This window comes from Tasmannia lanceolata, unplaced genomic scaffold, assembly GCF_043159265.1.
Source record: "Tasmannia lanceolata isolate RefF3 unplaced genomic scaffold, GAP_Taslan_0.1 ptg000026l, whole genome shotgun sequence".
Taxonomy (NCBI): Eukaryota; Viridiplantae; Streptophyta; class Magnoliopsida; order Canellales; family Winteraceae; genus Tasmannia; species Tasmannia lanceolata.
Genome location: NW_027518703.1, coordinates 2435749 through 2449821, shown reverse-complemented (window position 1 = coordinate 2449821; position 14073 = coordinate 2435749). Strand labels below are relative to the sequence as shown.

Here is a 14073-nt window from a genome sequence, read left to right as displayed (position 1 = left end):
TTAATGAAAAGACTACCTGGGTAAATATTCTTTGGGAAGCAGAAAAGGTTTGTTCATGCATGATACTGATCAATGTACCTTACGGTGCCATCATTATTCATTTCTGACGGATGGAGACTCTTTCACACTTTATTAATTAAAAGTCTGAACTTTGGCCTATCATCTATGGTTTGCTTGAGATGATCCACCTCCCTCCAATTTATAAGTTTTAGGAAAATTTCTCCTGGAAATAAAATTTGGCCCAAATGGAGTTCCCAAATGTCTCACCTCCCTCTCGTTCTCGCCTAGAGTTGAGTCGGAAGAGGAAGAGGTCAGTGGATCTCAGTGAGATGGAAATTGCCTTAGAAAGGCTTAAAGTAATGGAATATGACGAGGAGCTAGCCTCTAAGTCCATGCCAACCCCTAGGGAAACCATTAGGGTCTTTTTGAAACTATAGTGGAAACTGTTTAAAGAGGCAGCTAATAGTAGGCGGGAAGTTTTCTATAATACGACAGGTTTGTGAAATGTCAAAGATTCTCACTCCCCCATGCATAAGCATCCCTTCTTTCTAAAGTTGATGGAGGAAGAAAAGGAGGCAAGGCGTTCTCGATGGGTGAACGATAAGGAGACAGGGATTAAAAAACTGGAGGATATGATTAAGAGGAAGCGGGCTTTTCATAGTCAGAATCCAACGGCGGAGGGGCTCTGGGTTAATAGTATTGACGAGGACGTATTTCTTACCGAAATTGAAACACTTCTCACAGATTTACAGGAGTGTTTTGAAATCTATTGATGTCTTTAAGACTGATGGCATAGGATTAAAGTTTTTGTATAAATCATCACCTGTAAAAACAATGATAATATCTTGAAGGATGCCAATTATTTAAAGTTTTTAGGTATTAACAGGGGAGAGTTTAACGCAGTTTCTGAAGGGTTCAGAAAAAAGGGGGAATCTCCTTGAGTCTTTTAAAAAGGGACTGTTGGAAGGATGAAAGGAGGAGGGTTTAGGTTAGGGTTTTCTTGATTTCTTCTGTTGTATATCCCAACTGGTTTCGGGTATGCCCGTGCCAATACTCTTAATATTTCGTATTGCAAGATGGGACTACTGGTCCCGAATGCTACCTTAACATTAATGAAATATGTCATATTTCACACACACACACACACACACACACACACACACACACACACACACACACACACACACACACACACACAACAGTCACATATTAGGGTTACAGTGACAGAGTTTTGGCATTTCTTGGCTGAGATAAAAGGTAGAAAAGACAGTTTGTAAGCCTAAGATCAAAATTGTGAAACTGCCTTCTCCCATGGACCTACACACACCGTTGAACCTCGTAACTCTTGTGTTTCTTTCTTTGTGTGTTTGCATTTCTTGCATCTCATCTTTTGGTTGCCTGCACATCAAGTTTGATCTTGGTTTCAAGGGAGGCTAGAGATCTTTCAGCTTACAACAAAGTGGCATCAGAGCGATTAGATTTTGGGCATTTCAACAATGACCAATGCCAAGTTTGAGGTGGAGAAACTCAATAGGGCAAGCAATTTCAGCTTGTGGTAAAAAGACAGAGATCTCTTTGTTCAATAAGGTTTGGTGAATGCTTTATTAGGCAAAGCCAAGAAATCAGAAAAGACCAGTGAAAAAGATTGGGAAGAACTATATATGAAGGCCATTAGCATTATCTGCCTCCGTTTGGCAAATGAGGTCGCATACAAGGTTTTAAATTTCGGTTTCGGTTTCAGTTTCGGTCGGCACGGAAACGAAAACATTTTGGTTTTGGTGGAAATTTATGTGGAAATCTTGTTAAATCACAGAAATGTATGGAAACATATGCAATGATGTAATTTTTTAATCTTTTAAAAAACATATGCAAATGATGAAATTTTAAGATGAAACTTTGGAAAATGCTAGAATAAGCACATATACTTAGAAACCGTCACATAAGAAAAGAAAGCCATCCATAATGGCTTAATCACATCGAACACCTAGTGGCATACGTTGTCACACATGCCTAGAACAATAAACTCAAGAAAGAAGTACAATATAATGAAGTATAAGAAAGTACAACGACTAGTCACCCCTCTAAGGACCCCAACTCTATGTCAACACCACATAGAGTCGTGAGGAATTATTAGTCTCAAGTTGATAAGACATCCCATGCATAAGATACGGTTACTTTGCTGTACAGTTCAATGATTTTTCCTACTAAGTATCATTCTCTACATTAATAAAATGAAATGAAATGCAAATAATAACATCCAACCATTTCGGTCAAATTTCGGAAATTTCAGTCAGATTTCGGTTGACTATCGTGAATTTCAATCGAATTTCAGGATTTGGGGAAATAATTACGTAAAAGAAAATCAAGTTGATTTCGTTTCGGCGGGGATGGAAATGGAAACATTTCGGTCATTTCGGATAAATTTGAGAGGAATTTAAAGCCATGGTAATATACAACATGATCAGCGAAGACACAACAATTGGGATTTGGCTCAAACTCGAGCCTCTACAAGAACAAATCAATAACCACAAATTGTTTCCCAAGCAACAATTATAAGCTTTTCGGGTGGAGGAAAGCTCAAGCTTGCTGGGACATCTCAACGCCTTCATCGTGATGGTCTCAAAATTGTTAAATATTGACGAGCCAAGTTGGAAGCGGAAGACAAGTCATTTTACTTGGCATCTCTCCTAGTCTCCTATGGTCACTTAATTACTACCCTTCTTTGGGGAAGGATATCTTGGTCACAACAGAGGTAGCATCATCTCTTCTTGCAAGTGAAAAGATAAAGAAGGTTAATGGGGAAGAAACCAAGGGAGAAGGACTTATAGTGAATATCAACAATTGGTCGGAGTATGGTCAATCTCAAGATAGGAGCTCAGGCGGGGGCAAATTAAGATCCAAATCGACAGCGGCCTGCACAGTTGAATGTTATTGGTTCCATAAAAAGGGACGCTTAAAAAGAAATTGCAAGAAGTTTCAGAAATATTTAGAGGAGAAGAACAAAATATATCAAATCAAACCAATTCTGCAGCAGAAAAATAATTCTAGCGGGAATGACTTGGATGTTTTATCAGTGTCTACAGATGAAAGGGTTTTTTTTTTTTCGGAAATGCATGGATTCTTGATTCGATATGTTCCTATCATATGTGCCCGGACAAGGATTGGTTTAGTACACCCAAAAGTTCTTTTGCGATAATCTTCCTTTTTAGCTTTTTTTTTGTTTTTTTTGAAAGATGACAAATTATATTAAGATCTGAAGCAACTTTACAAGGAGCTGGGACTAGGAGTTCCAAAAAATTTTACTCTTTCGTATAGCTTTAGATAAATAGATTATTTTTTGTGTGGGGAGGGGGAGGGCTCCTTCTGTCATCGGAATGGGAAAATTGATTGGAAAGCCCATTTTCGAAGGTCCTTTGACTGGGAAATTGATGTGGCTTCTTCTTTCACTGCTAGACTAGACTCTACCTATTTCGGAAGGTAGGGCTAGGATAAATGGGTTTGGATAAGAAAGGCGGGCTATTGATTTTTAGTGAGATCTTTCAATTACCATCTTGCCCCAAATTTTGACATCTCTTCTGCCAGGAGGGTCTAGAGGGTGTCACCCCGCAAAGGGCAATTGCTTTTTTCTGGACTACATTGCTGGACGGTGTTCTTACGATTGATCATCTTCACAACCATGGAAGGATTATTGTTAACCATTGTGCCATGTGTCTCAGCTTGGAGGAAATGATCGCCCATTATTCATTGTAGCTTCGTTCACGAGATTTGGAGTTTAATTTTCAGACTGTTTGGAATAAACTGGGTTCTTCCTGTCACATTGTTGAGTTGTTTGATACTTCCGTCCTTGCGACTTAGGCTGCTAGAGTTCACATTCTTTGGGCTCTCTTTCTTTTCGCGTCGCTTTGTCTTATTTGTAAGGGAATGAATAGAAGGTTTTTTTAGGGGTCTCGAAAGTTTGTTGGTCCATCCAACTACAGATCTTTACCGCGGTTGTGCGGTGCTGGTATTTCCCTTGTTCAGAGGTGTTTCTGATTCCACCATCCTATGTTTCTTTGGTGGAGATTAGATTGAGTCAGATTCGTGTTGAGGCATCTTCACCTAGATGGGTTCCACCCTTCTCTCTAAGCTGAATTTTGATAGTTCGAGTTTAGGGAACTCGGAATTGGCTAGTATTGGTGGTCTCATTCGCAATTCTAGAGCCGTGACTACTTTGGCCTATTCAGTCCAATTGGAGTTTGAGACAAAGATCTAGGTTCTGCTCAGAGGGATCAGACATGTGGATGAGGATTCTCTTTACCATTGTCGAATAGGATTCTCTTAATGTGATCGGGTGGATTAGAAATGATGTTCCATACCCTTGAAGATTTGTCGTTGCTATTTAAGAAATCTTGAACATGGAGTCGTTGCACGGCACGTTTTTTTGCATGTTTATCGATTGTCCAAGAGGGAGCGGATCTTTTTGCTCGTCTGGGGTTGGACAGGAGTGTATATAGCTATTTAATCATTTTCCTTTATGATTGTTTTGGTGACACCCCCCCTCCCCCCCCCCCCAACCAACGCGCGTGCACACACAGGCACGCCGCCGCGGCTGCCGCTCTCTCTGATCTGTTGTAATTTTACCACCTAGGTTAGATAGTCTTGCTCGCTTTATTAATTCTTTACCTTTCAAAAAAAAATTAAGGATAATTTTTAATTACCCTTGTTTTTCAAGAATGGTTGGTTCTCTGCATTAGTCCACCAGGCACCAGTAGAATTCCAGTCCTTTGAAAGAAATACTCTCTTTGGAGAATGACCATGACACCCTTTCTTCATTTTAATGTGCAAAATTCTTAGAACAGTTATTTTTTTCTATGGCTATGCCGGTTTTATTTTTTCTGGTCCTGGAAAATGGGCTGATTTAGTCAGTTTTGGATCATTGGATCTTTGACCATTCTGGCAAATTGCAGTACTCCTTTTATATCGGTTAATTTTCTCTTCTATAAGAGCTCAAAACTTAAGAGGAATTACACAACTTGGGATTTCTACTACCTCCATCAGTGTTATCCACTTTTTTTTTTTTTTAAATAGCTACCATTTCATATATTGTGTCGTAGAGAATGATCTATGGTGTTCTTGTCAGCGGATATTTTCTTACATTGGAATTTGTCGCAGGTGACTTCACCTAATCATCGTCTTATGGTGAAATTGTTGCTTATATTCTTACTGTTTTCTCTCATCTTTCAGATGGTGGATACATTCATGGCTCGGAGACCCCTACCTCATATGTTCGACTAAACCCGTATGTGGTCGGTAACACACCTATCGTTGTAAAATTATTCATTTTTTGAGCAGGTGAAGTAGAAAAAATATTGAGAGAGACATATATACAAGACCCTGGTCAGGCCGACAGAAAACCAACACCAAATGCCTGAAATAATAGACAAGGCATATATGGCCAAGATTCTAAGTTATGGATCTGGTTGCCTTCAAATCCGTTCATCTTCCTATTTAGATAACCTGGAAGGTATATTTTCATCTAATTTGGTTCCAGTTCATGTAGTTTCTCCTGTCTTGAAATATGCAGCCCAGTTTGTTATTGTTTTGTGAGGAATAGTCTCATCCATATGTGATACATTGAAATTGAAATTGCATATGTATAACTTCTGTCATCTAATTGAATGACATGTGCATTGATCTGGGCCGTCGATCATTGTGTTGTCTGAAACGAAAAATAAAATTTGTGCAGGTTCCAGATTCTTACCTGCCTAGATCTCTTTAAACTTTCGTCGGTTTATCTGAACCGCTCATCTAGTGGGTCCCACCTTATGATCAATCAGAACCTTTGAGATTCACATTTGGTGTATGACCCATGCTATCTGATTAGTAGACTTCAACAAATAGATGGTTAAAGTAAAAAGCTGAAAACAGTTCACCCTCAATGGGGAGAGTTATTTTGATCAGCAGGTGAAAATTGGGAAACGGGCTTGTGGCCAAACAAGGCTTTTGGGATATTTTTTTGCTATCCTCGTTCTCCTCATGCAAAAAAAAAAGAGAAAATGACCAAAAAAAAGGTCTTTATTATGATAATGACGTGTCCAGAGGGGAGATTTGAAAATGACTAATATTGAGTGATAGTGACTTGTTTGGGTGTTTTAAGACCAAAGTACCCCTCAGTTGAATTTATTTTTTTACTTTGGGAATGAGTAAAAAGATATTTTCACAAAGATATTTTCACCTCTCTCTCTCTCTCTCTCTCTCTCTCTCTCTCTCTCTCTCTCTCTGTCGCAATCACCGGCCTCTCTCTCCGGCCTTTCTCTCTCTTTACTCTCTCTCTCTCCGGCACTCTCCGTCGACGGCACGGCACTCTCTCTCTCGACCTCTCGACGGCCCTCTCTCTCGACCTCTCGACGGCCCTCTCTCTCGACGGTACCCTCTCTCTCGACGGCCCTCTTCGTCGACGGCACAGCACCCTTTCTCTGGACCTCTCGACGGCCCTCTCTCTCGACGGTACCCTCTCTCTCTCCGGCCCTCTTCGTCGACGGCACGGCACCCTCTCTCTCGACCTCTCGACGGCCCTCTCTCTCGACGGTACCCTCTCTCTCGACGGCCCTCTTCGTCGACGGCACGGCACCCTCTCTCTCGACCTCTCGACGGCCCTCTCTCTCAACGGCACCCTGTCGCTCTCCCTCTCTCATAGGTTGGTACTCTCTCCCTCTCAGTTTTTTTTTGGGATTTTAGGGTTTTGAAAAATTAGGGAAACCAAAAATTAGGATTTTAGGGAAACCAAATTTTTGGAAAACCAAATTTTTAGGATTTTAGGGAAACCAAAAATTAGGGGTTTTGAAAACAAAAATCAGTTTGAAAATCAGTTTTCTGAAAACCCCTAATTTTTAACCCCTAATTTTTTAGTAAACCTATGGTTTAAAGTCCTAAAGGTTGGTTTAAACCCCTAAGTTTTTACTAAATGTATGGTTTAAAGCCCTAAAGGTTGGTTTAAACCCCTAATGTGTTACTAAATCTATGGTTTAAAGCCCTAAAGGTTGGTTTAAACCCCTAATGTTTTACTAAATCTATGGTTTAAAGCCCTAAAGGTTGGTTTAAACCCCTAATTTTGTACTAAATCTTTGGTTTAAACCCCTAAATGTTCGTTTAAACCCCTAATGTTTTACTAAATTTATGGTTTAAAGCCTTAAAGGTTGGTTTAAACCCCTATTTTTTTACTAAATGTATGGTTTAAAGCCCTAAAGGTTGGTTTAAACCCCTAATTTTTTACTAAATCTATGGTTTAAAGCCGTAAAGGTTGGTTTAAACCCCTAATTTTGTACTAAATCTATGGTTTAAAGCCCTAAAGGTTGGTTTAAACCCCTAATGTGTTACTAAATCTATGGTTTAAAGCCCTAAATATTGGTTTAAACCCCTAATGTGTTACTAAATCTATGGTTTAAAGTCCTAACGGTTGGTTTAAACCCCTAAGTTTTTACTAAATGTATGGTTTAAAGCCGTAAAGGTTGGTTTAAACCCCTAATTTTTTACTAAATCTATGGTTTAAAGCCGTAAAGGTTGGTTTAAACCCCTAATTTTGTACTAAATCTATGGTTTAAAGCCCTAAAGGTTGGTTTAAACCCCTAATGTGTTACTAAATCTATGGTTTAAAGCCCTAAATGTTGGTTTAAACCCCTAATGTGTTACTAAATCTATGGTTTAAAGTCCTAAAGGTTGGTTTAAACCCCTAAGTTTTTACTAAATGTATGGTTTAAAGCCATAAAGGTTGGTTTAAACCCCTAATTATTTACTAAATCTTTGGTTTAAAGGCCTAAAGGTTTTTTTAAACCCCTAAATGTTCGTTTAAACCCCTAATGTTTTACTAAATTTATGGTTTAAAGCCTTAAAGGTTGGTTTAAACCCCTAAGTTTTTACTAAATGTATGGTTTAAAGCCGTAAAGGTTGGTTTAAACCCCTAATGTGTTACTAAATCTATGGTTTAAAGCCCTAAATGTTGGTTTAAACCCCTAATGTGTTACTAAATCTATGGTTTAAAGTCCTAAAGGTTGGTTTAAACCACTAAGTTTTTACTAAATGTATGGTTTAAAGCCGTAAAGGTTGGTTTAAACCCCTAATTATTTACTAAATCTTTTGTTTAAAGGCCTAAAGGTTGGTTTAAACCCCTAATTTTTTAGTAAATCTATGGTTTAAAGCCCTAAAGGTTGGTTTAAACCCCTAATGTATTACTAAATCTATGGTTTAAAGCCCTAAAGGTTGGTTTAAACCCCTAATGTTTTACTAAATCTATGGTTTAAAGCCCTAAAGGTTGGTTTAAACCCGTAATGTTTTACTAAATCTATGGTTTAAAGCCCTAAAGGTTGGTTTAAACCCCTAATGTTGTACTAAATCTTTGGTTTAAACCCCTAAATGTTGGTTTAAACCCCTAATGTTGTACTAAATCTTTGGTTTAAACCCCTAAATGTTCGTTTAAACCCCTAATATTTTACTAAATTTATTGTTTAAAGTCTTATAGGTTGGTTTAAACCCCTAATTGTTTACTAAATCTATGGTTTAAAGCCCTAAAGGTTGGTTTAAATCCCTAATTTTGTACTAAATCTATGGTTTAAAGCCCTAAAGGTTGGTTTAAACCCCTAATGTGTTACTAAATCTATGGTTTAAAGTCCTAAATGTTGGTTTAAACCCCTAAGTTTTTACTAAATGTATGGTTTAAAGCCCTAAAGGTTGCTTTAAACCCCTAATTATTTACTAAATCTTTGGTTTAAAGGCCTAAAGGTTGGTTTAAACCCCTAAGTTTTTACTAAATGTATGGTTTAAAGCCCTAATGTGTTACTAAATCTATGGTTTAAAGCCCTAAAGGTTGGTTTAAAGCCCTAATGTGTAACTAAATGTATGGTTTAAAGCCCTAAAGGTTGGTTTAAACCCCTAATGTGTTACTAAATCTATGGTTTAAAGCCCTAAAGGTTAGTTTAAACCCCTAATGTGTTACTAAATCTATGGTTTAAAGCCCTAAATGTTGGTTTAAACCCCTAATGTGTTACTAAATCTATGGTTTAAAGTCCTAAAGGTTGGTTTAAACCCCTAATGTATTACTAAATCTATGGTTTAAAGCCCTAAAGGTTGGTTTAAACCCCTAATGTTTTACTAAATCTATGGTTTAAAGCCCTAAAGGTTGGTTTAAACCCCTTAATATTTGAGAAATCAGTTGGTTTAAAGCAGTTGTTAACTTTTTTTCACCACATTCTGTTTCAACAGGTCGAAATCTGATTTAGTGGATTTGATTCCATCTTTTCCCCCTAGTGATCATCTCATCAAACCATGGTAATGCCTCCGTTATTCTTTTAGGCCTTGTATTTTTAAAAATGTTGAATATATCTAATAATGGTTTGTTTTGCAGGCGTCTTATGCTACGTCGAGATGCTGCCCCTCTAAGTTTGACGAATTCTTCAGGTCCCTTGACTTGAGGAAAGCACATACCGATATGCTAGAGCGCGGCCCATTTGGGGCCTTGCTTAATTTGGAAGGTCTGAAATTGCACAAGGCAATTTTGACCGTCCTCGTGCGATGTTGGATACCCAAGTCAAGGGCATTTCAAATAGGTGGCATATTACTCCCCTTTGAGGTAAGGGATTTAGCATTGGCATTGGGCCTAAGCTTGGTAGGAGATAGAATACGAATAGACTGGGATTCGACAGAGGAGGTCGAAGGTTGGAGGTTTTCCGGTGCTTGGGCGAGATTTAGTGAGATTGCAGATGTTATAAGGGCGGAGTCGAGATCGGATGAGATTGCATCCGTCCACGCAACAGTGAGACATTTGTTACTGCTTCTGTGCTGCTGTGTTCTTTTTGCCCGAGCTGACCCTGTGGATCACAGGACAAAATCCTGCCTCTTCCCTTACTTAGGAGCAGAGACCGTGGGAAGAATTGGTTGGGCATACCCTGTGTACGACTTCCTGGTAGACTCATTGGATTCATATTCGAAAAACGGGAAGACATGATATATCACCGGATGCGCTATTGTGCTACAGGTGAAGAGTACATATATTATATACATGATTACTCTTTTGTAAGTTTGGTTTTTTCTTCTCTAAAGGTTGACTGTCTGTCTTCATTCCAGGTGTGGCTCTTTGAGCATACTACCTTGTGGGCACCTTCAACACCAGATGCACATCCACGCCTATTAAAGTGGATCACAGGGATCGATACAAGGCGGACTGACCATGCAGCCTTTATCAGACAGATCCGTGATGGGAGGCTAAAGAAGACCCAGGTAAGACCTAGAGCGTCTGTACTCCCCTAGTACTCACTTCTTGTAACCGAGATTAACTATTTGATTTCAGGTTGTGAGGTGCCTACTACCTCTTCCTCGAGAAGAGGGCCTGCTATCTTTCACGGCAGATGAGGCTGATACTGTGATGGGAGAGGTAACGAAAATGACTCTCTTTCTTGCATAGGGTCGTTATATTCAAGTTATCTAAATTTTCTGTATTGTTGATACATTTATAAGAAAGAAGCTTCTGCGACCGCCCCAACAGTTGAGGAATGCCTCCAAGACATTCGGATTTTAGAGGAAGAAACGATAGCGTCTCTGAGTGATATGTTACGTAAGGTACTGAATTTTAAGTCTATATTCAATTACTATATAGTACATTCTCTGAGTGATATGTTAATAATTTTCCATTTCCACTTTTCAGAGGAGCATACCTTTTAAGGGGAGGACAGGGAGAAAAAGACATGTTGATAGGGAAGTGAAGGAAGACCATGTGTCTATAAGCAAGGCTGATTTTGATTTGTTAGTGGAGAGGGTTAGAGACCTTGAAAGGAGGTCAGTACGACATGAAAATGAAATAGCCGAGCTTAAGAGGATCATTGCCTCGGGTGGAATGGAGGCCGAATCACAGGATGAAGGAAAGGGGGAGATGATGGAAGGGGATGACGGAGGGGTGGCCGAATCGCAGGATGAAGGAAAGGGGGAGATGATGGGACGGGATGACGGAGGGGTGGTAGTCATCCCCAGCCACGATTCGTTGGAGGAGGAAATAAAACGGAATGTCATTTCCATCCCCGACAGTCCACTGAAACCTGTGGCAAAAGTGATTTGGAGTATTGAGAGAGGAGTGAGGCTGCGTTTGAGGAAAACTAAACCCTCTAAACATACTACTTCGCCGTATATGGCTTTCGGGACTAAGAAGGTCAATGATAAAGCATTGCTGGTGGCAGACCCGCAATGCCATCGGTTGCTCCCAAAGCTTCTTGCGCTTCCCCCAAGGTAAATTGGATTTAAGCCCTTTTCCAAAACTATCATTTGTAAATCCTAAACTATCTAGCCTTTGTAAATCCTAAACTATCAGGTGTTTTGCAGCGAACGAGTTATACAGGTCAACGACGACTTCCTGTGTGCTGAGGACTTGGTTATCCTTAACAACCCCAATGAGTGGTTAAGTTCTCCGGTAAATAATTTGGTTATTTATGCTAAAGCTGAATTCTTTCACCATCGATATTTGTCTCAAATCTCTATATGTTATTTTACGTAGATTATGAATGTATACGCCGAATATCTAAACGTTCGGGACGAAAATAAAAGAAAGCCTGCAGAAAGAGCCTGTGTGGCCATTACTACCTTCCTCTTTGTAAGAATAGATAGTTTTTCATTCCCAATCACAAGTTATTTTTTAGAGGTGGTTGTTCACAAGGTTTGAATTTGTTTTCGTCACTCCATTAACTTCTCTTGTATTATGTTTTTAGGATTGTCTAACTAACAAAGAGTACACTGGCGGAGATAGTCTTATGAAGTATGTGAAACGATTAAACGACTACCCGCCGGATACCCTAAAAAGAGTCTTATTCCCGCTGCATGTCCCTAACCATTGGATTCTCCTGGTCCTCGATATGGTGGATGAGAAGTTCTACATCTTCAACTCCTTGCGAGAGCAGATCTACTATAGAGATGTTCTACCATTGGTGAGTTCGGGTCCCACTTTCCTTCGTTATATTTCAATGTATATAAAATCCTTAGCTTGTATGGATTGTTTTATAGATACGATACCTTGAACGGCTATACATAAGTATGTGGGACTTCGATGTAAGCAAGTTTAGAGTGGTGGAAGTCGAGAAGAGGCCCTTACAACTCAACAGGTAATAAAGTTCACTTAAAATCAGTTTGGAAGTTTAAATTTATTGTGGAAGAGCGTGGTCGATGATGTGTTGTTGTTTTGCAGCAATGATTGCGGGCTGTTTGTGCTTAAGGAGATGGACTGCCTTGCACGTGACGTTCCGCCTGAGTTCAGTCAGGCAGATATAGCGCTGATGAGACGACAATTGTTTGAGGATTTCTTAGAAGGCCGGTGTGGCACGGTTCTGAACTTGTAGGAGTTCATGAACAGGCAGGCTTGGCGAGGTTGAATTCCATTTGAAATGTAGGTTTGTAAGAAAAAATATCCTTGTAATGTTTATATGTGGGTAAAGGCTCGGAAGAATTTGAAATCGTTTTTGATATCAACATTGTATTTGGTTTGTCTTTTTCTACCAACCAGCAGAAAATGCTGTTGTAAATAAGATAGGCTGTACACGGATATGTAAGTGGTACACATTCCAACACGAAAACATGTCATCTCTGTTGTTCTATATGTGGATCTTATCAAATACATGGATGATGGTTTTTACTCTATAAATTTATTTTAGATTTTGAGATCCAATGTAAGCCGAAAGTTGATTACTTCAGTCGGTAATAAATTTGTGACCAATAATCAGTTTTGATCCCAGAATTCCGTGGCCAAAAAAAAATTCGTCGGAACCTTACTGCGGAATTCCGAACAATGATTCGGAATTCCGCAGTACCCATATCCCAAACGTCGACATTCGAGTTGCGTACTGCGGAATTCCGCGCTATTTTTCTCGGAATTCCGCACTAGCCGAAATGACAAAAAAATGTCGCGGAATTCCGCATGTTTTTTTCGGAATTCCGAGTTTCGGAACAGGCGCGCATAAAGAGTGGACCGACTCGTTTTTCTCATTTTTGTTTCTCCCTTTTTCTCCTCCATCTCATTTTGTTTTTTATTTTTTTTCCCCTAAATCCACCATCCATACTCCCTCCATCATCGATCCTCTTCTTCCTTACGAAACCCTACATTCCTCTCCTAAACCCTACCCACACCATTTTTCTTGAAACCCTTTCCTCTTTCTCTCATTTTTCCATCTTTTAGGTGTCCCTTCCTCTTCTTTTCCCCAATCTCTCCTCTCCATCCTACATGCAACCCGTTTTTCTTCCTTCTCCCCCCTTCTTTCGTCATATTCTTCCATTTAGGGCTTCAAATCCCTCTTTTTCTCTCTTTTCTTTCCTTCTCTTCAAACCCTAATTTTCCAACCATGCCTAGAACGAAAAATCCTAAGTTTGGCCGTTCCTCCGGCGGCCGAGACGATGAAGGACCATCAAGAAAGAGCGCCAAGGCTAAAGCTCCGCTTCGGGAAACTGAGTTTATTTCCGATTCATACTTCTCCTCCGCCCAAGCCAAGAAGACATGGCCAAAACTGGCTAATCGGGGCATCCTTACCGGCCGATTCATTGAGCCCGACGTTCTCCACCATTTCGACCTTCAAGCGCGATTTGATGCCGTTGGGTGGACCCAATTTCTTCATCTCAACGAGCTTGTCTACCCTCGGTTAGTTCGTCTTTTCTATACCAATCTCACTATCACTCCCTCTTACTTCGGAATTGAATCTCGTGTCAAGAACACCCCCATCAAACTCAATATTCATCAACTTGCTGAGATTCTCGCAATTAGTTCCGACGGCTTTGACCATTACTTTTGGCCAAGCAATGGAATCCATTCCCTCCCAGATCTTGATCACGACACTGTGTTTGGCCGAATTACGAAGCACTATCGGCCCAACATGCTTGTGCAAACTTCTCACCTCATACCCGTGGCCAAAATGCTTCATAACTTCATGTTCAACAACTTCACCCCACGCGGTGGCATGACCGATGCCATCCGACCCCTTGAGGCATACATCATATATTGCATCCTTGAGGGTCGCCGGCTTTGTCTACCATACATCATCTTTCGCTTCATGTTCCAGACTCTTTCTCGACATCGCG

General features: G+C 39.9%; 1 protein-coding gene and 1 long non-coding RNA gene across 2 annotated transcripts; both read left to right on the top strand.

Moving 5' to 3' along the window:
- The first annotated feature begins 11141 nt into the window (after nucleotides 1-11141).
- On the top strand, nucleotides 11142-11595 carry LOC143858783 (uncharacterized). The gene is made up of 3 exons (XR_013239039.1): nucleotides 11142-11247; nucleotides 11341-11428; nucleotides 11513-11595. It is a non-coding gene; the product is annotated as an uncharacterized LOC143858783 (long non-coding RNA).
- An 8-nt stretch (nucleotides 11596-11603) lies between these two features.
- LOC143858782 (putative ubiquitin-like-specific protease 1B) lies at nucleotides 11604-12443 on the top strand. Its single transcript, XM_077369498.1, has 3 exons — nucleotides 11604-11939; nucleotides 12016-12113; nucleotides 12197-12443. The coding sequence occupies exons 1-3, from the start codon at nucleotides 11766-11768 to the stop codon at nucleotides 12345-12347; spliced, it is 423 nt and encodes a 140-aa protein (XP_077225613.1). The 5' UTR covers nucleotides 11604-11765; the 3' UTR covers nucleotides 12348-12443.
- The last annotated feature ends 1630 nt before the right edge of the window (nucleotides 12444-14073 follow it).

Bases quoted from the DNA above. Each gene is read 5' to 3' on its own strand.
- LOC143858782 (XM_077369498.1), top strand. From the start codon at position 11,766: ATGAAGTATGTGAAACGATTAAACGACTACCCGCCGGATACCCTAAAA. The intron at 11,940-12,015 runs GTGAGTTCGGGT...ATTGTTTTATAG, and splicing joins ATAGAGATGTTCTACCATTG to ATACGATACCTTGAACGGCT. The intron at 12,114-12,196 runs GTAATAAAGTTC...GTTGTTTTGCAG, and splicing joins AGGCCCTTACAACTCAACAG to CAATGATTGCGGGCTGTTTG.